Source organism: Ambystoma mexicanum, chromosome 3q, assembly GCF_040938575.1.
Source record: "Ambystoma mexicanum isolate Mex_15411 chromosome 3q, UKY_AmexF1_1, whole genome shotgun sequence".
NCBI lineage: Eukaryota > Metazoa > Chordata > Amphibia > Caudata > Ambystomatidae > Ambystoma > Ambystoma mexicanum.
Window position 1 is genome coordinate 1172419320 of NC_090926.1, and position 13385 is coordinate 1172432704.

At 48.1% G+C, this 13385-nt stretch overlaps 1 protein-coding gene across 1 annotated transcript in view; it reads right to left on the minus strand.

Annotated features, from left to right (window-relative positions):
• The window catches only part of ATP13A1 (ATPase 13A1), a 547512-nt gene that overhangs the window by 446070 nt on the left and 88057 nt on the right, over positions 1 to 13385 (minus strand). Inside the window, exon 10 of the mRNA XM_069604021.1 lies at positions 13100 to 13226. Coding sequence (XP_069460122.1) covers positions 13100 to 13226 — 127 coding nt within the window. The remainder of the gene's footprint in view (positions 1 to 13099; positions 13227 to 13385) is intronic.

Consider the following 13385-nt stretch of genomic DNA (forward strand, 5'->3'; position numbering starts at 1 on the left):
GCCAATAAATGGTGACAACGTAAAAACGGAACCATAAATGACGCGGTTGATATGCCCATCTTAATTCACTTGCCGTTCCGCTATCTTCCTATAAAGAAATGGCAGGCACAAAACCTGGTGGTGTAATGCAGCGTGTTAAATTGACAATGCAACATTCTAACAGCAAAAAGAAATGTCTTATAGGTTCGTACAACTCCAATGTAGACATCAATGGCACTGGATCTCATCTAGAGTCCCAGCCAATCTATTTGCTCATTCAGCTCTTTTTCTACACAACCTGTGGACTCCTCCATCGGTTCCTACCTTCTGAGACACTCTGAAGCCTCTGCAGGGAATACAGAGGATTCACGCCCTAGACAAAACTTCAACTGAGGCCGTTCCCGCCTAGAATGACAGCGGAAGACCTCAGAAACAAGTAAACAAATAGTGAAAAGAGAAGGAGCCCACCATTCTAGCAGAATGGAATGGTGACCCTTCTGTGCATTACCACAGCTGATTTGACAGCCTGCGATTAATAACTAAAAAAGTCATACAAGTAGTTATACTGCCACCAGCCATTCAAGATAATTCGTAATTGTAACTAGTGTTACAAAGTAAGAAAGGGGATACATTGTGGGGTATGCTGGCTCACTAAAACCAATGTAAAGGTGATGGGAATCACACTTTACTTCTTGGGAACAATAGTTCACCCAAGAAATAAGAAATTACAAAGGGAAGCACAAATGGGCAACCCAGCCTAAGCTCAAAAGTTACAGGGAACTAGAACTCCAAGCTCGAGAGACATTGAAAAGGTCACCCATGACTAAGTGATAGTGGAAAAAGATTGCCACTCAACTAGGAATAAAAGAAAAAACTCATTAAGTTCAGCAAAAGGTCCTGGGGTTGACACAGGTCAGGAAGATTGTTAAGGAGAATTCTCTTATAAGGCTAATTTCCCAAACCTAGTGAGTCCCCCAGCAGCTTTGCTGGATTTTTGGGGTTTGTTTTTTTCTCCCAAGAGTGAGACTCTTTTACTCCCACTCGTTATGTGCTTATGGGCTATGGGGTATCTTTTTTACTCCGTAGGGTATCATCTGTTTTTCTGTATGTGTGGTACACAGCACCCTCAGTGCAGTACCACAGGGGTGTCACAGTGACCCCCAAACATAGACTCTGTACCCTGGGACTTACTACTGTCTCCCAGGGCATGTAAAGTCACCATTGGCTTTACTAGTCCAAAATTGTGAACAGAACCAGTACAAACCATCATATTGTGGAAGTACTGGTAAGGGGTAATTCGATTACCCATGGGTCTGTTTTCAAGGGGGCACTGTCCCGTCCCCCCTCAGCGAGTTTCTGGCTGGTGGCAGTGGTTACCACGTGAAATATTCCTGCGCAAAATTCTCTATGGGATTTTCCCATTGATTTTAAACACACCACTTTTTGGTGCAATGTTAAAGATACTGCTGGTTTATTTATTTAATATTAAATCCCCAGTTGGGTCTTTTTGCCAGAACTCGATTCTAAAATGGCGTTTGTGTCCGTCTATGTAACTCTGACCAAGGTCGAGCCCTTTGTTCCACTATTTTGGCGGGCTTCTCCACAGACGCCCTCCAAATGGTGCCACTCTGTGTGGGTTCCACAGGAAGGGTGGAGGGGGGGAATTGGCACCCAGGACTGCGTTGCCTTAGCAACCCAGGTCGCACTCTACTCCGATTGGCCCAGTGGTGAGCCGCCCGGCTCACCACTTAGCATGTGTGATTGACAGCTAGGCTGATGAATGGGGGTTTTTCTGCATAAAAGCAGGGCCTTTGGGACTGGAACTTCAGAAGTCGCCACAGGACCTAAGAATCCAAAGAGGGAAGAAGCTGAGCCACCTGCAACCGACGACACCACCGGTGAAGCCCTGCTGCAACAAACTCACCACTTTTCCAAAGACAAGAGAAGATCTTCTGCTGGAGAGTCTTCTCCCTTTGAGCTGGAAGGACCAACCATTTCGCCCTTTTTCGCTTCCAAAGACGTCACTTGGTCGAATCGCCCGTGCCAAGCACCCCGGCGGCCGGATAGCCAAGCTCATCACTTTTTTTTTTTCGCGATCAAAAGGGCTGCACCTTTTAATCGGGAACTCCGCAGCTGGTTTCATTCCTGTGCAGTGCAACGACTCCACGTTTCCTCTTCGCTGAGATCTTCTCTTCCCCTGGTCAGAACCACGAACCTCAACCACTGCCAGGAACAACTGCCCCCGCTGGAGCTTCCAAGGTACTGTGTCCTGCCTGGCCTCCCTTTCTACAGATTGCTAAAGGTGACCCTTAAATCCTTGGCTTCTAAACTGGGTTGGCTCCAGGCCTTCTAACTATATCTTTTGACTCACCCCAACCTCTTTTAAACACTCTGCAAAGACTTTCAGTGCACTTTAAACCGTGTGATCCTGGGCACATTTCACTTGGCTCCATTTAAAGTGGGCCTGGCCTATAAACTTTGGCTCTACAGTATAACCTGCCTTTCTCCCCTTGCTCTGAAATCAAAAGTGTTGGGAACGGTTTTATTTTATGCTCTGCCTTTTCTCTCCTTTTTTAACCTAAACTATTGGAGTGCCATCTAGGTTAAGCGCTCACTTCTGTCTTAACAAATAGTTGTGCTTTAACCCTGACTTGTCTGATAGTTATCAAGGGAGGTGTATATACTTACCCGACTGTGTTTTAGATTACTTTTCATTGAGAGTGCTAGTGCATTGCCTAAAGTGTGTTTTAAATAAATAATTATATATTTTGTATACAAAGCTCTGGTCAGTGTTTGTTTGCTCTACTGTGTCTTCACCCTGTTGTGTATACTCTGCATACTGCCCTAATCTTCTTGAGAGAAGTCCAACTACTCCGCCACAGCTACCAGCTAAATCTGGGTGGTGCAGACTGCTACCAATTGGGTTTACTGCTGCTCCTGTAGTCAATCTTTTTGCAGTGTTCCCCAAGGGAACTGCACAGGATTCTGCCTAACAAAGATTTATCACCGAAATGAAATGTGTACCCAACAAACTAAAGTAAGTAAAAGTAAATAAGACCCACCGCCAACCCCTGGGGTCTCCCTCCCCCAACTCACCCCCAACAACCCAGGGCTCCAGCACTCCCCCTCCCTCTCCTCCTCTCTGCCAGCAAACTAGGCCTGTCCACCTCCCCTCCTACCAAACAACTTTCGTTCTCCATTCACCCTCCCCAACAACCTAGGCCTCCCCTGCACCTTAACCACAATGATGCTGCCACCTCACTCCTTTAACAAAATCCGGACTGCCTTGACTTTGCCTCCTCCAGATCTATGGGTTAGTTCCCTCCTCATTGACTCACTCCTACCGTCTTTGACTATCACTGTTCTTTTTGCTTTAACCAGCAGAAAGAACAGTGATAGTGATAGTGATAGTAACCTCCCATGTTGTCATCCTGATGCGCAGTGCTTCCTGAAACCCTTTGCTAACACCCGATTTCAAGATTGAAAAGTCAAATCTTGCTGTTTTTGCTTTGTGCTAAAAAGTCAAATCTTGCTGCCCATTGCGAAATTTTGCTTGTATACTGTTTCTGCTCTGTAACTTGCCAGCCCAGTGACCTCACCACTCTCTTTTGTCTCACACCTACCTGCCTTAGCCCCCTAGTATCTCCAGCCTCTCCTCACGTCCACCCCCATGGCGCTTTCTGTTTCTCCTATCTTTTCCACCCCCATGGCCCTTTGTTTCTCCTATCTTTTCCAACTGCTTCTCCATTGACTATCCTTCCCTTCTCACCAAGTCTGGTAGGAAGAAGTTCAAAAAGGATATCTTGGCCTCTAACCCTGGTCTTCCTATCGCTGACACCTACTCCAATGCTTCCACCAGACAGACCCTCACCGACATCCTCTTTGTCGTTCCTTCGCCAGATCTATGGACTCCTCATATGGTCTCTGTGCTCCGCCCCATCTCTTCCACTCCCATTAACGGTGGCACTTGCTGGGAAGTTCTCATGGCTTCCTTCGACTCCTCTAAAATCATCATTAATGTCTACCTAAATGGCACTGTCATGGTCCAAGGCCCTCAGGCCAATCTCCTCTTTGATAGGCGCTTCCCTTGCCTCATCAATTTCCTCTCATCTCCTGCTGTCCCCTCCTATCCACCCCCCCTTGGCTACCTTGCCCTCTCTCTCCTCCTCCACCTCCAACGGCTCTTTCTCCTCCGCAGGGCATACCCCTGATCTGTGCCCCTCCCTGGAAGGTCTTGAAGGATGGAAACCTTCATATTGCCACTTTCAACTCGTGCTCTGCTGTCAAACACTCCTCTGACATCTGCCACCTCCTTGAAGAGCTAAACCTTGAAGTCCTTGGACTTACTGAGACATGGTTCACGGCCAGCTCTGTAACGAGCTTTGATACTCTCCTCCCTGATGGCTACAAGATCCTCCCCTTCCGGTGGGGGGGGGGGGGGGGTTGCCGTGATCTTTCATGAGTGGATTCCTGCCTCTATCATTCCCACTCAGACCTACTCTTTTGAATGCCTTGTCTGTAGGATTTCTCTCCTGCCTACCCATTCTCTTACTGTGGTTAAAATCTACCGCCCTCCTGGTCAAATCACCCCATTTCTCTATGAGTGGGTGGACCACCCCTCCTCCCTCCTGGCCTCTACCACTCAATTCCTCCTCCTTGGTGACCTCAATATACATTTAGACTCTCATTGCTCCTCCTCTGTACTTTTCCGTGACCTCTGCGACTCAAGCTCCCTGTCCATCCTCCCCTCTGGCCAGCCTCACTCTGCAGGGCACACACTCTATGTCTTGATCTCTGACCTCTCCCTCTCCCTCTCCCTCTCGATCCCTCTGACCATTCCTCTCTCCTGGAGCGATCACTCCCTCCTCTCCTCATCTCTCCCTCTCTTCCCCCCCCAAGCCAAGCCTACCCCAACACTGCCACCTTCCTTCTCGGACATCTGGCCCATGAAGCGTGTGTCAGTTGAGGCTTTTGCCGCCACTTTCTCTCCCCCGCCTCCACCTTTGGCTGTCTTTCATCCTGACACAGCCCTGTCACTGCTCTACTCTTCAATTTCTGATACGCTTGATGCTCTTGCCCCTGTCATGAGGATCCGTTTGAAGTCCAAAGCCAAGTGCAATTCCTGGTATGACTCTGACCTAGCTACACCTAAACGTAAGTGTAGGGCGGCTGAGAGGAAATGGAGGACTTCCTGTTCATCCTCTGACAAACTGGCCTGTCGCCTACTACAAAAGGCAATAACAACTCTGTCCTCACCAAGAAGAGAGTCCACATTCAAGCTCGTGTCTCTGCGGCACCCAACAACTCGGCCGAACTCTTTAAAATCTGCAAGGAGCTGGCCAACCCTGCTGCAGTCTCTAACCCTCCTGTTGCCTCCCAGGCTCTTTGCAATGCCCTTGCCTCTCACTTCATTTAAAAAACTGTTACGCTCACCTGGCTCCCACAGGGGCGTCGATCTGAACTGGACAGCTGCGGTCTCCACCAATGTGACGCGTAGTGCCCAGATGACGGACTGGACTGGCCCGGCCCACCTAGCTTCATTTGCTTGGCCCGTAGGAATATTCTTCTGCAAATGGAGAAATTTGGAATGAAGAAATTAACCACCCGTGGAGTTGAGCGTTAACCCCCACCCACTCCTGCTGTTCTCCCCACTGATCTCCTTTGATGTCTCCTCTTATAGTCTCACCTTATGGTTTGGAAAGATGAGCTCTCCATCCTGCATTGAGTGCAGGGCCGCGTAGATAACCAGTTGCTTCACTGGCTCGAAGGAATTTGTGAGTTCCAGAACAATATTGACTTTCACTCTTGTCCGATTCCTTGCAGGTTGCAGCTTGACCCTAGCGAAGAGTTCCTCGTGGCAACCGGTAATATTCAGGTAATGATTTGTATTATCCAACACAGTTCGATAAAATAATGTCAGTATGTAACCTGTTGCTTTTTCCCTTATTCAGGCGCTGAGAGAAAGTATGAAGTCTCGGGGAATAATGCCTCCGGTGGTAAAATCAGGTAAGTCTATTGTGGTGAGGAGGTTTCCCCTTGTTTGTCCCTTTGTTTCACCTTGCTGACATTTTGTTTCCCCTTAGGGGCCGGGGTTCAGCGAGGATGCTGTGGAAGCTGCGCCAACCAGTGAAGAGGAATAGTACCCCCGGTGGTAAAATCAGGTAAGTCTAGGGGGGTAACTAATATTGCCTCTGTTTATTCCCTTGGCTCACCTTGCTGTTCTTGTGTTCCCTTAGGTGCCGGAGTATGGCAGGAACATGCAGAAGGATGCGGTGGAATGTGAAGATGCTGCGAAGGCCGTTGAGTTTAGCGCGGCGCTGCAGCAGGCGAGGCGCATAAAATAACTTCTTTCTTCCAGCTCGAAGGCGGGGTGGATCGGGAATTCAGGTAAGGATCAAAGGTATTGCTCTTGTTCTAACCCTTTCTCCTTCTTTCTCCCTTTTTCTAGGAGCTCCAGACTCGAGGCGGGCATGGCAGAAGACTGGATGCAGACTTGCAGGCACGGTGAGCGTTACGCTGCTGGATGCAGAATAACGCGAAGCGTGTGCTGCTCTTCGGGCGTGGTTTAAATAGCCTCCAAAGTAGTCCCAGGTAAGCATTCCTTCCCAGCCCCACCGGAGTAAAAAAAATAGTCCCTAGGTAAAGTAGTCCCTTCCAAGCCTCTTTTGGCTTGGAGCTCTTGAAGCACGGTCTGCATCAGGTAAGTTTGCAGCATGGTCTGCATCAGGTAAGTTTTACTCTATGAGCCTGGCACCTATGGTGCCAGGACTGACTCTCCATATGAGCCTGGCGCCATAGACGCCAGGACTGCACCCAAATAGCCCCTAGCAGGGGTTGATGGGCTTGCTTGGAATAACTTTATGCCTGCTTCTGGGGTTGCTGGACTTGGTCTGGGTCCCCGGGGGTAGGCATCATGACAAAAACCCAGGACTTCCTGTCCACCCACAACCGTCCTCTCCCTTCTCCATCTGTGCTTGCTGACCCTCCTTTAGCCACCCCCCTCCCACCATCCTTCTCGTCCTTTCCTCTTTTCTCCCCTGACGAGGTCGCTAGACAAGTCCGATCTATGAAAGTCTGATCAAAACAGGTTCATCCCTGTTCCTCTAAAACCATCAAGGACCAAATGGACACCCTGGCTCGGGCCCTTGCTGATTTTTGCAACCACTCCTTTGCCTTGGGATCCTTCCCCTCCCCTCTGAAGCACTCCTTTGTTCATCCTCTTCTCAAGAGACCCACAGCTGATCCTTCTTATCCAGCCAACTATCGCCCAATTTCCATTAGTCCCTTTATGGGCAAACTCCTGGAAAAGTTGGCCATCTCTCAGCTTAACCTTCATTCCAATTCTGTTGTCTGTCTCCATGACCCCCAGTCTGGCTTCAGAGCTGCCAGAAGCACGGAAACTGCTCTCCTGAACATCCGCGAAGATCTGCTCTCCAACCTTAACTCTAACATTCCCTCTGTCCTCATCCTCCTCGATCTCTCTTCTGCCTGCGACACGGTCAACCATACCATCCTGCTCAACGGTCTCTGTGGAAACCTGGGTATCACTGATCAGGCTCTGGCCTGGCCGACCGCCTTCCTCTCAGATCGACCCTCCCAGGTCCAGCTTGGGTCCTTCCTTTCACCCATCTTCCGCTCTACCTGTGGTGTTCCCCAGGGGTTTAACCTCTCGTCCTGGCTTTTCAACCAATACCTGGCAACTCTCGCCCACTGCATTGCCACTTTCTGCTCAAATTTCCAGTGCTATGCTGATGACAACTCATTTTTAGGCTGCCCTCTGCCACCCCCTCTCCCTCTCTCATCTCCGATTGCCTAGCTGCCATTCAAGATTGGTGCGCCGCCAATGATCTTTGTTTGAATGCCAGCAAGACGGAGATCCTCCTCATCAGCACACCTTCACCATCCTTTCCACTCACTCTCTGGTTGGCCTCCCTTGGCCCTACTCCTACCCCCACCTGCGAGGCTAGGAACCTCGGGGGTCATCTTTGCCTCCACCCTTTCTTTCTCCGCCCACATCTCTGAGGTCTCTAAAAAGTCACATTTCCTACTGTACCTCCTCAGAGGTACTCTGCCTTTCCTCTCCTTCCTCCAGAAGCTCATGGTATGCCAAGCTCTGGTTCTCTCTAGGTTGGACTATTGTACCAGCTTCTTTCTAAATCTATCTGCCTCTACTCTCCGCCCTCTGCAACTAATCCAGAACAGGACTGCAAGACTTGTCCTTGGCCTCAAGCCCTGGGATCGTATCTCTCCAGCTCTGAAATCTCTCCATTGGCTGCCAGTGGATGCAAGGATTAAGTTCAAAACCCTCTGCATTGTCCACAAGGCTTTCTTGGGCCTGGGTCCAAAATACCTTCAGCTATCCCTGTTCAAATACCTCCCCTCTCTATCTCTTTGCTCCTCTACCACCAACTCACTCAGGGTCATTCGTTTTTCAAAGAAACGAGCTGGGGGTAGATCTATCTTCGGCTGGGGCCTCCCTCTGGAACAGCCTCCCTGCCACTCTAAAAATTGGAGACCCATCTCCGGTACCGGAAGCACCTCAAGACCCTCTTTTCTTCTGCCTTCGCTCCCCCTCTCCACTGCTGATCTGTTCTCTCTTGGCACCGTGCACCTAGTCATCCTCCGTCCTCTGGGCCCAGGTACCTGCTCACCCTGCCACCCTCCCACACTGCCTCCGGGCCACCCCTTGCACTGGGGTCTGTACCTGTAGCCATACAGCCCCCCCTTTTCTTCCTGCACTTATCAGACCTACCCGGTCTGCTGCCTTAAACCTTGCACTTGCAAATTGCTCGCTGTACTACCACTGTTTGTTGCCTTATTTATTTATTGTTATTTATCCGTTTCTCCTCTGCTTCGCACTTTCCACTTCTTCCCCCTTCAATGCACTTTTCCCCTCCCCCTCTCCCATACACTTGCGTGTTCTCAATGGCCTAGTAAGATCGCTGTTTTGTTCTCCCGTTCCCCTCCCTTGTCTTGTCGTGCTCTGAAATACTTCTGTACGAGCGTGATAGAAATAAAATATCAATGGCTCCCCACTGCCCCACCAACAACATGGGGCTCCTCTCACTCTTCTGGCTCCTCCCACTCTTCTGCCCCCTCGCCCACCAGGGTCTTTCTGGCTCTCACCAATACCTCCCCCCCTCTCTCTCCAGCAACCTTGCTATGTATCCATCTGTCCCTCCCTCAACACCCCCTCCCCCCCCAAGACACCCTGGGTCTTTCTCCCCTAGGTCTTCTTACCTCTGTCTCCTGAGCCCTTTTCCTCCCAGCTTCTGAGTCTCTCCCTCCTGCCCCAGCTCTATTTGTGCAGACCTCACCTTCAAGCCTTTCGCTAGCCTAAGCACCTTAGGTTGTAGGTTTGCTACAAAGAACTGGGAAGTGGTGGTGCACTATGCTTGTGTTGGTCTCTCTCACAGATCACATCCCAGCACTGCCGTCAGGAACGTCTCCCTATTGCTGGATTAGGCTGGGGTTAATTAGCTGCATGGTGGGCTGTGCCTATAAGTGGGAGGGCTGTCGCAGTTTTGGATTGGACATTAAAGTTGTGGTGAGAGCGGGTGGACTGTTTGCATGCAATGACTGCCTTCCATCCAGCAGGATTGCACTGAGTCTTCTTTCGTTTCCATGGAGTAGGGCTCTCACACAGACAATGTTGCTACCTCCTCCAACTGCTCCGATGTTACTGGAGCAAGGATCCGGGCATTCTGTGCAAGTATTTCTGTGCTCATAGACAAACAGGGTTGAAACCTTGTAGGGAGTCTCATGTCAGGTAGGAGTTCATCCTGATGGTTATGCCTTTTCTTAACGAGGCAATTCCTTAAAGGGACAGCAGCTCCTAAGGCGGGAATGTGACGAGCCCCTCACTCCCACGCATGGCATGGTGGGAGTAACCATGGGATCCTTACCATGCCACCTCCAGCTTCAGTCATTTGTTGCTGAAATAAGCACATGGTCATCCGGGATTGGGTAAGCAGGGGACTTTGTCCGAATCCGGAAGAGGTATGTAAGCCTTCTCAAAATAGCGGCATACATGAAAATCATCCAGCTTAGCAACTGGTAAACAGTTAGGGTAACAGTTCTTAAAAAGTTGTTCAGAGCTCTCTTTATGTGAAGCGGGTACACTCAAAGAAATACGGATTGAGCTGTGTGGCAGACCCTCACTCACCCAGTTAGAACTTGAATCCATTCATTCAGGAAAGCTTTTATGAGCAAAGTGTCAATGACCATGAATAGAAATGGCTAAGATTAGTTCCGGTCATTAACACATTTGCAATAGCGACCGCAAAGAAAATGGCTAGTTACCATACTTAAAAGGCAAGCAGCCATTTTGCTCTTGCTCAGAAAACAAACGGCCACTACTGCAGTAAAAGGGCAACACAACAATGCAGAATGTTAAGATGAATAGCAGTGGCAAGCATGTAACACAAACTGTCTGGGTGAGGAACACTCTCAGGGACACTCGGGTACAATACGTAAATGCTACTGCCCCAATAGCCTTATGCATTATTAGAGCAGCACAATACAAATTAACTGCAGTGTTTAGAAACAGTTTGTTAATAAACATCGGGTGTGATAATCAACTGTAAAGCAGACTAGATGTTACCCTCCGACTCAACTGCCTCTTCTGAAAGAATATTAAGCAACAGTGTATTTTTGTCTACGCTGTTACCCCAACACAAAGTTTTAGTAAATCATTCAAATGATCAATTTTAACACTTTTTTTAAATTGTTGCAATTAATTGAAATTACACTTCTTGTTTGAGCACCCACCCAAAATGGAGTGGGTTGGTGTCTTAGGTAAGTTTTTGCAGAGTCCACTTAGGGTTGAACTCTATAAGACATCTCTTGATTTCAGGGTCCCAACTTCTAATATAGGCCTGTACTACCCAAGGTTGGTAGAGGGGCAGAGCAGCCAGACCCATTTTATGAGGAACAAGAGCTGTAAATCAGGGCACAGAAATGAGAACATGACTAGAACCAAAGAAATACTTACACACTTAATGTTATATATCAAAAATAGTAATTTATTTTATGTATACACACACAAGACAAAGTATCTAAAGAAATATTGTATCAATAACAAACGCATATCATAAGAAATAAAGCAGGGGCGTAAATTACAATGTACTATTGTTACCACACGTCAATGACTTCAATCACGCAAGTAAAGCACTTTTTGAAATACCTCAGCAAAGCTTTGTTAGAACTCAGCAAAGCTTTGTTAGAACTCAGCAAAGCTCTGTTCTAGGTAAATCAAGAATGTGAAGAACCAACATTAACAGATAAGCAACACTATCAATTCTTGTTAAGTTTTAGGCAGCCTTTCCCCAACTAGAAAAGAGTTCTTCCGTTCAGGTTTTGGAAGGAAACAAGCAATGCCAAAGTCAATAGGAATGGACGATTTACTTCAGGGGAACCAGCAATGGCAAAGTCAATAGGAATGCAGCAGTTCTGATGAAACTTCTTAGTACTGGTATGTAGGGGCGCAAGCTGTTAGGCCTGGGCGACAATTTGGGTGAACACCCAAACAGAAATAACACTCCAATTACAAAGGAGCGACAGACATGGCTCAAGGTAAGTTTACCAAGAATCCCACTGTACCTGGAGAGTGAAGATGGAGCTGGACGCCTTCCCGATACACGAATGTAGACCCGGTGTCCCGTTCCTTGGTCGTGGTGACTAAAGCAGTGACTCTGGATGGGATCCTGCTGCAGTAGTCGAGAGAGGGACTCACCAGCAAAAGTTGTTTCGTACTCCTGCATCGGTTTTCGGTTTGGCACCTTTTCATCAGCACCAGGAGTGAACGGTCACAGACCGTTGAAATCCTTGCGGTTAATCTGTCCTGCACTCTGGTGAGAGGACGCTGGGACACTGGAGAGGCTTCTTGCTTCTGGAGGCCCACACAGATGCCACCGAAGTTTGTGAGATTAGACCACGGCAAGACGATGCACTCCGAGCTGGTCGAAGTACCCCGGTTATTGGGGTTCTGCAGCCCAGGAAAGTCACAGGACATCGGAGACGCCAAATTGAAGGTAGTCTGGAGGGCACTTAAGCCTACCAGCCCAAAGGAGAAAGTCTTCCTTGGTGGAGCTTCCCTAGCGATTCGAAAACAGGGTCAGAAGAGCAGCAGTGCTTTTGCAGGTGCTGCAGGCAGGACAGCCAGCCTCGCCCAGGTCAAACTGAATTCAGCTAGGCATACCATCAAAGAAAGGCCAGCGAAGTTTCGGGATCCTCCCTCACTTCCAGCCCGAGCAGACACACCGGAGCCTTGGAAGGCTTCACAAAGGATTCCACCAAAGAAAACTAAAAGGAGAACCCACCCCCACCTGAAATGGTAGAAGGGCCAAGAAGGAACTTGCAAACAAAACAAATTGGGGAAAAAAAGAAGATGGGCCATTTTGGGAAAATAGTCAACCAAGGGTGCCTTATTGCAGCTGTGAAAACACAAATGGTAGCAAAATGTACCCACTGCCACCAGCCATTTAACTTTGTCGGTTACTGTAACTGGAAAGTTATAGGAGCAGTGGGAAAGGACTTGCAGTGTAATGCCCCAGCACCCCACATAAAGTGGTGTGTGCTGATCCCACAAAAGGAAAGCGAGTAAGAAAAAATATCCTATCATCCCTGAGAACATGTATTCTCATGTGAAATTAAAAAGGGGAGTCCAAGGGGACCCCCCCCCAGCAACACTGCACATAGGGTGCTGGAAACATTACAGATGCCTGTAGGGAAGTACATTGAGAAAAGCACGACTTCATTTGGAGTAAAAAGAAAACAAGCAATAAAAAGGGGTTCCCATGTCAGAGCAAAAAGAATGAGTGGGGAAAAAGCTCCATTCACACAGGAGAACAGATTAAAAAAAAATCTGAGTCCAGCAAAAGAACTGGAGGTCTCTCGTTGAGGGGAATTGGGATAAGAAATTAACATTCTCCCCAACAGCGTTTACAACACAACTTGATCAATTTGGGCTTTCATCATTCCGCAGTGATATATTTTATTCCTATTGAGTTGGATGGTTACCCTCAACATTTACCACAAAAAAGAATTCATAATTGTGGGAGGTATTATGTAAATGGTTACTAAAATATGAACACATGCTAAACGCAACAAAACTTGATACCTTCAATCCAAACGTAGGATGCGGCAGCGATTGCAAAGATGAGGAGGAAAAGGATAAAGATGAATGTTTCCAAGTTATTAGCAGTTACTCTCTTCACACCAAACAGGATGGTACGCAGTAGTTTACCCTAAAAGAGAAACAATTATTCACACATCTGCAGTGCTATACAGTGAAGGGCGGGGTGATGATCAGATGAGTCCCTAAATTACATAACTTGCAGTTACACCCTTCTTGAGATTAATGGAGGGAAGAAACCACAAATCCCTCAAAATCTAGCTGTTTAACT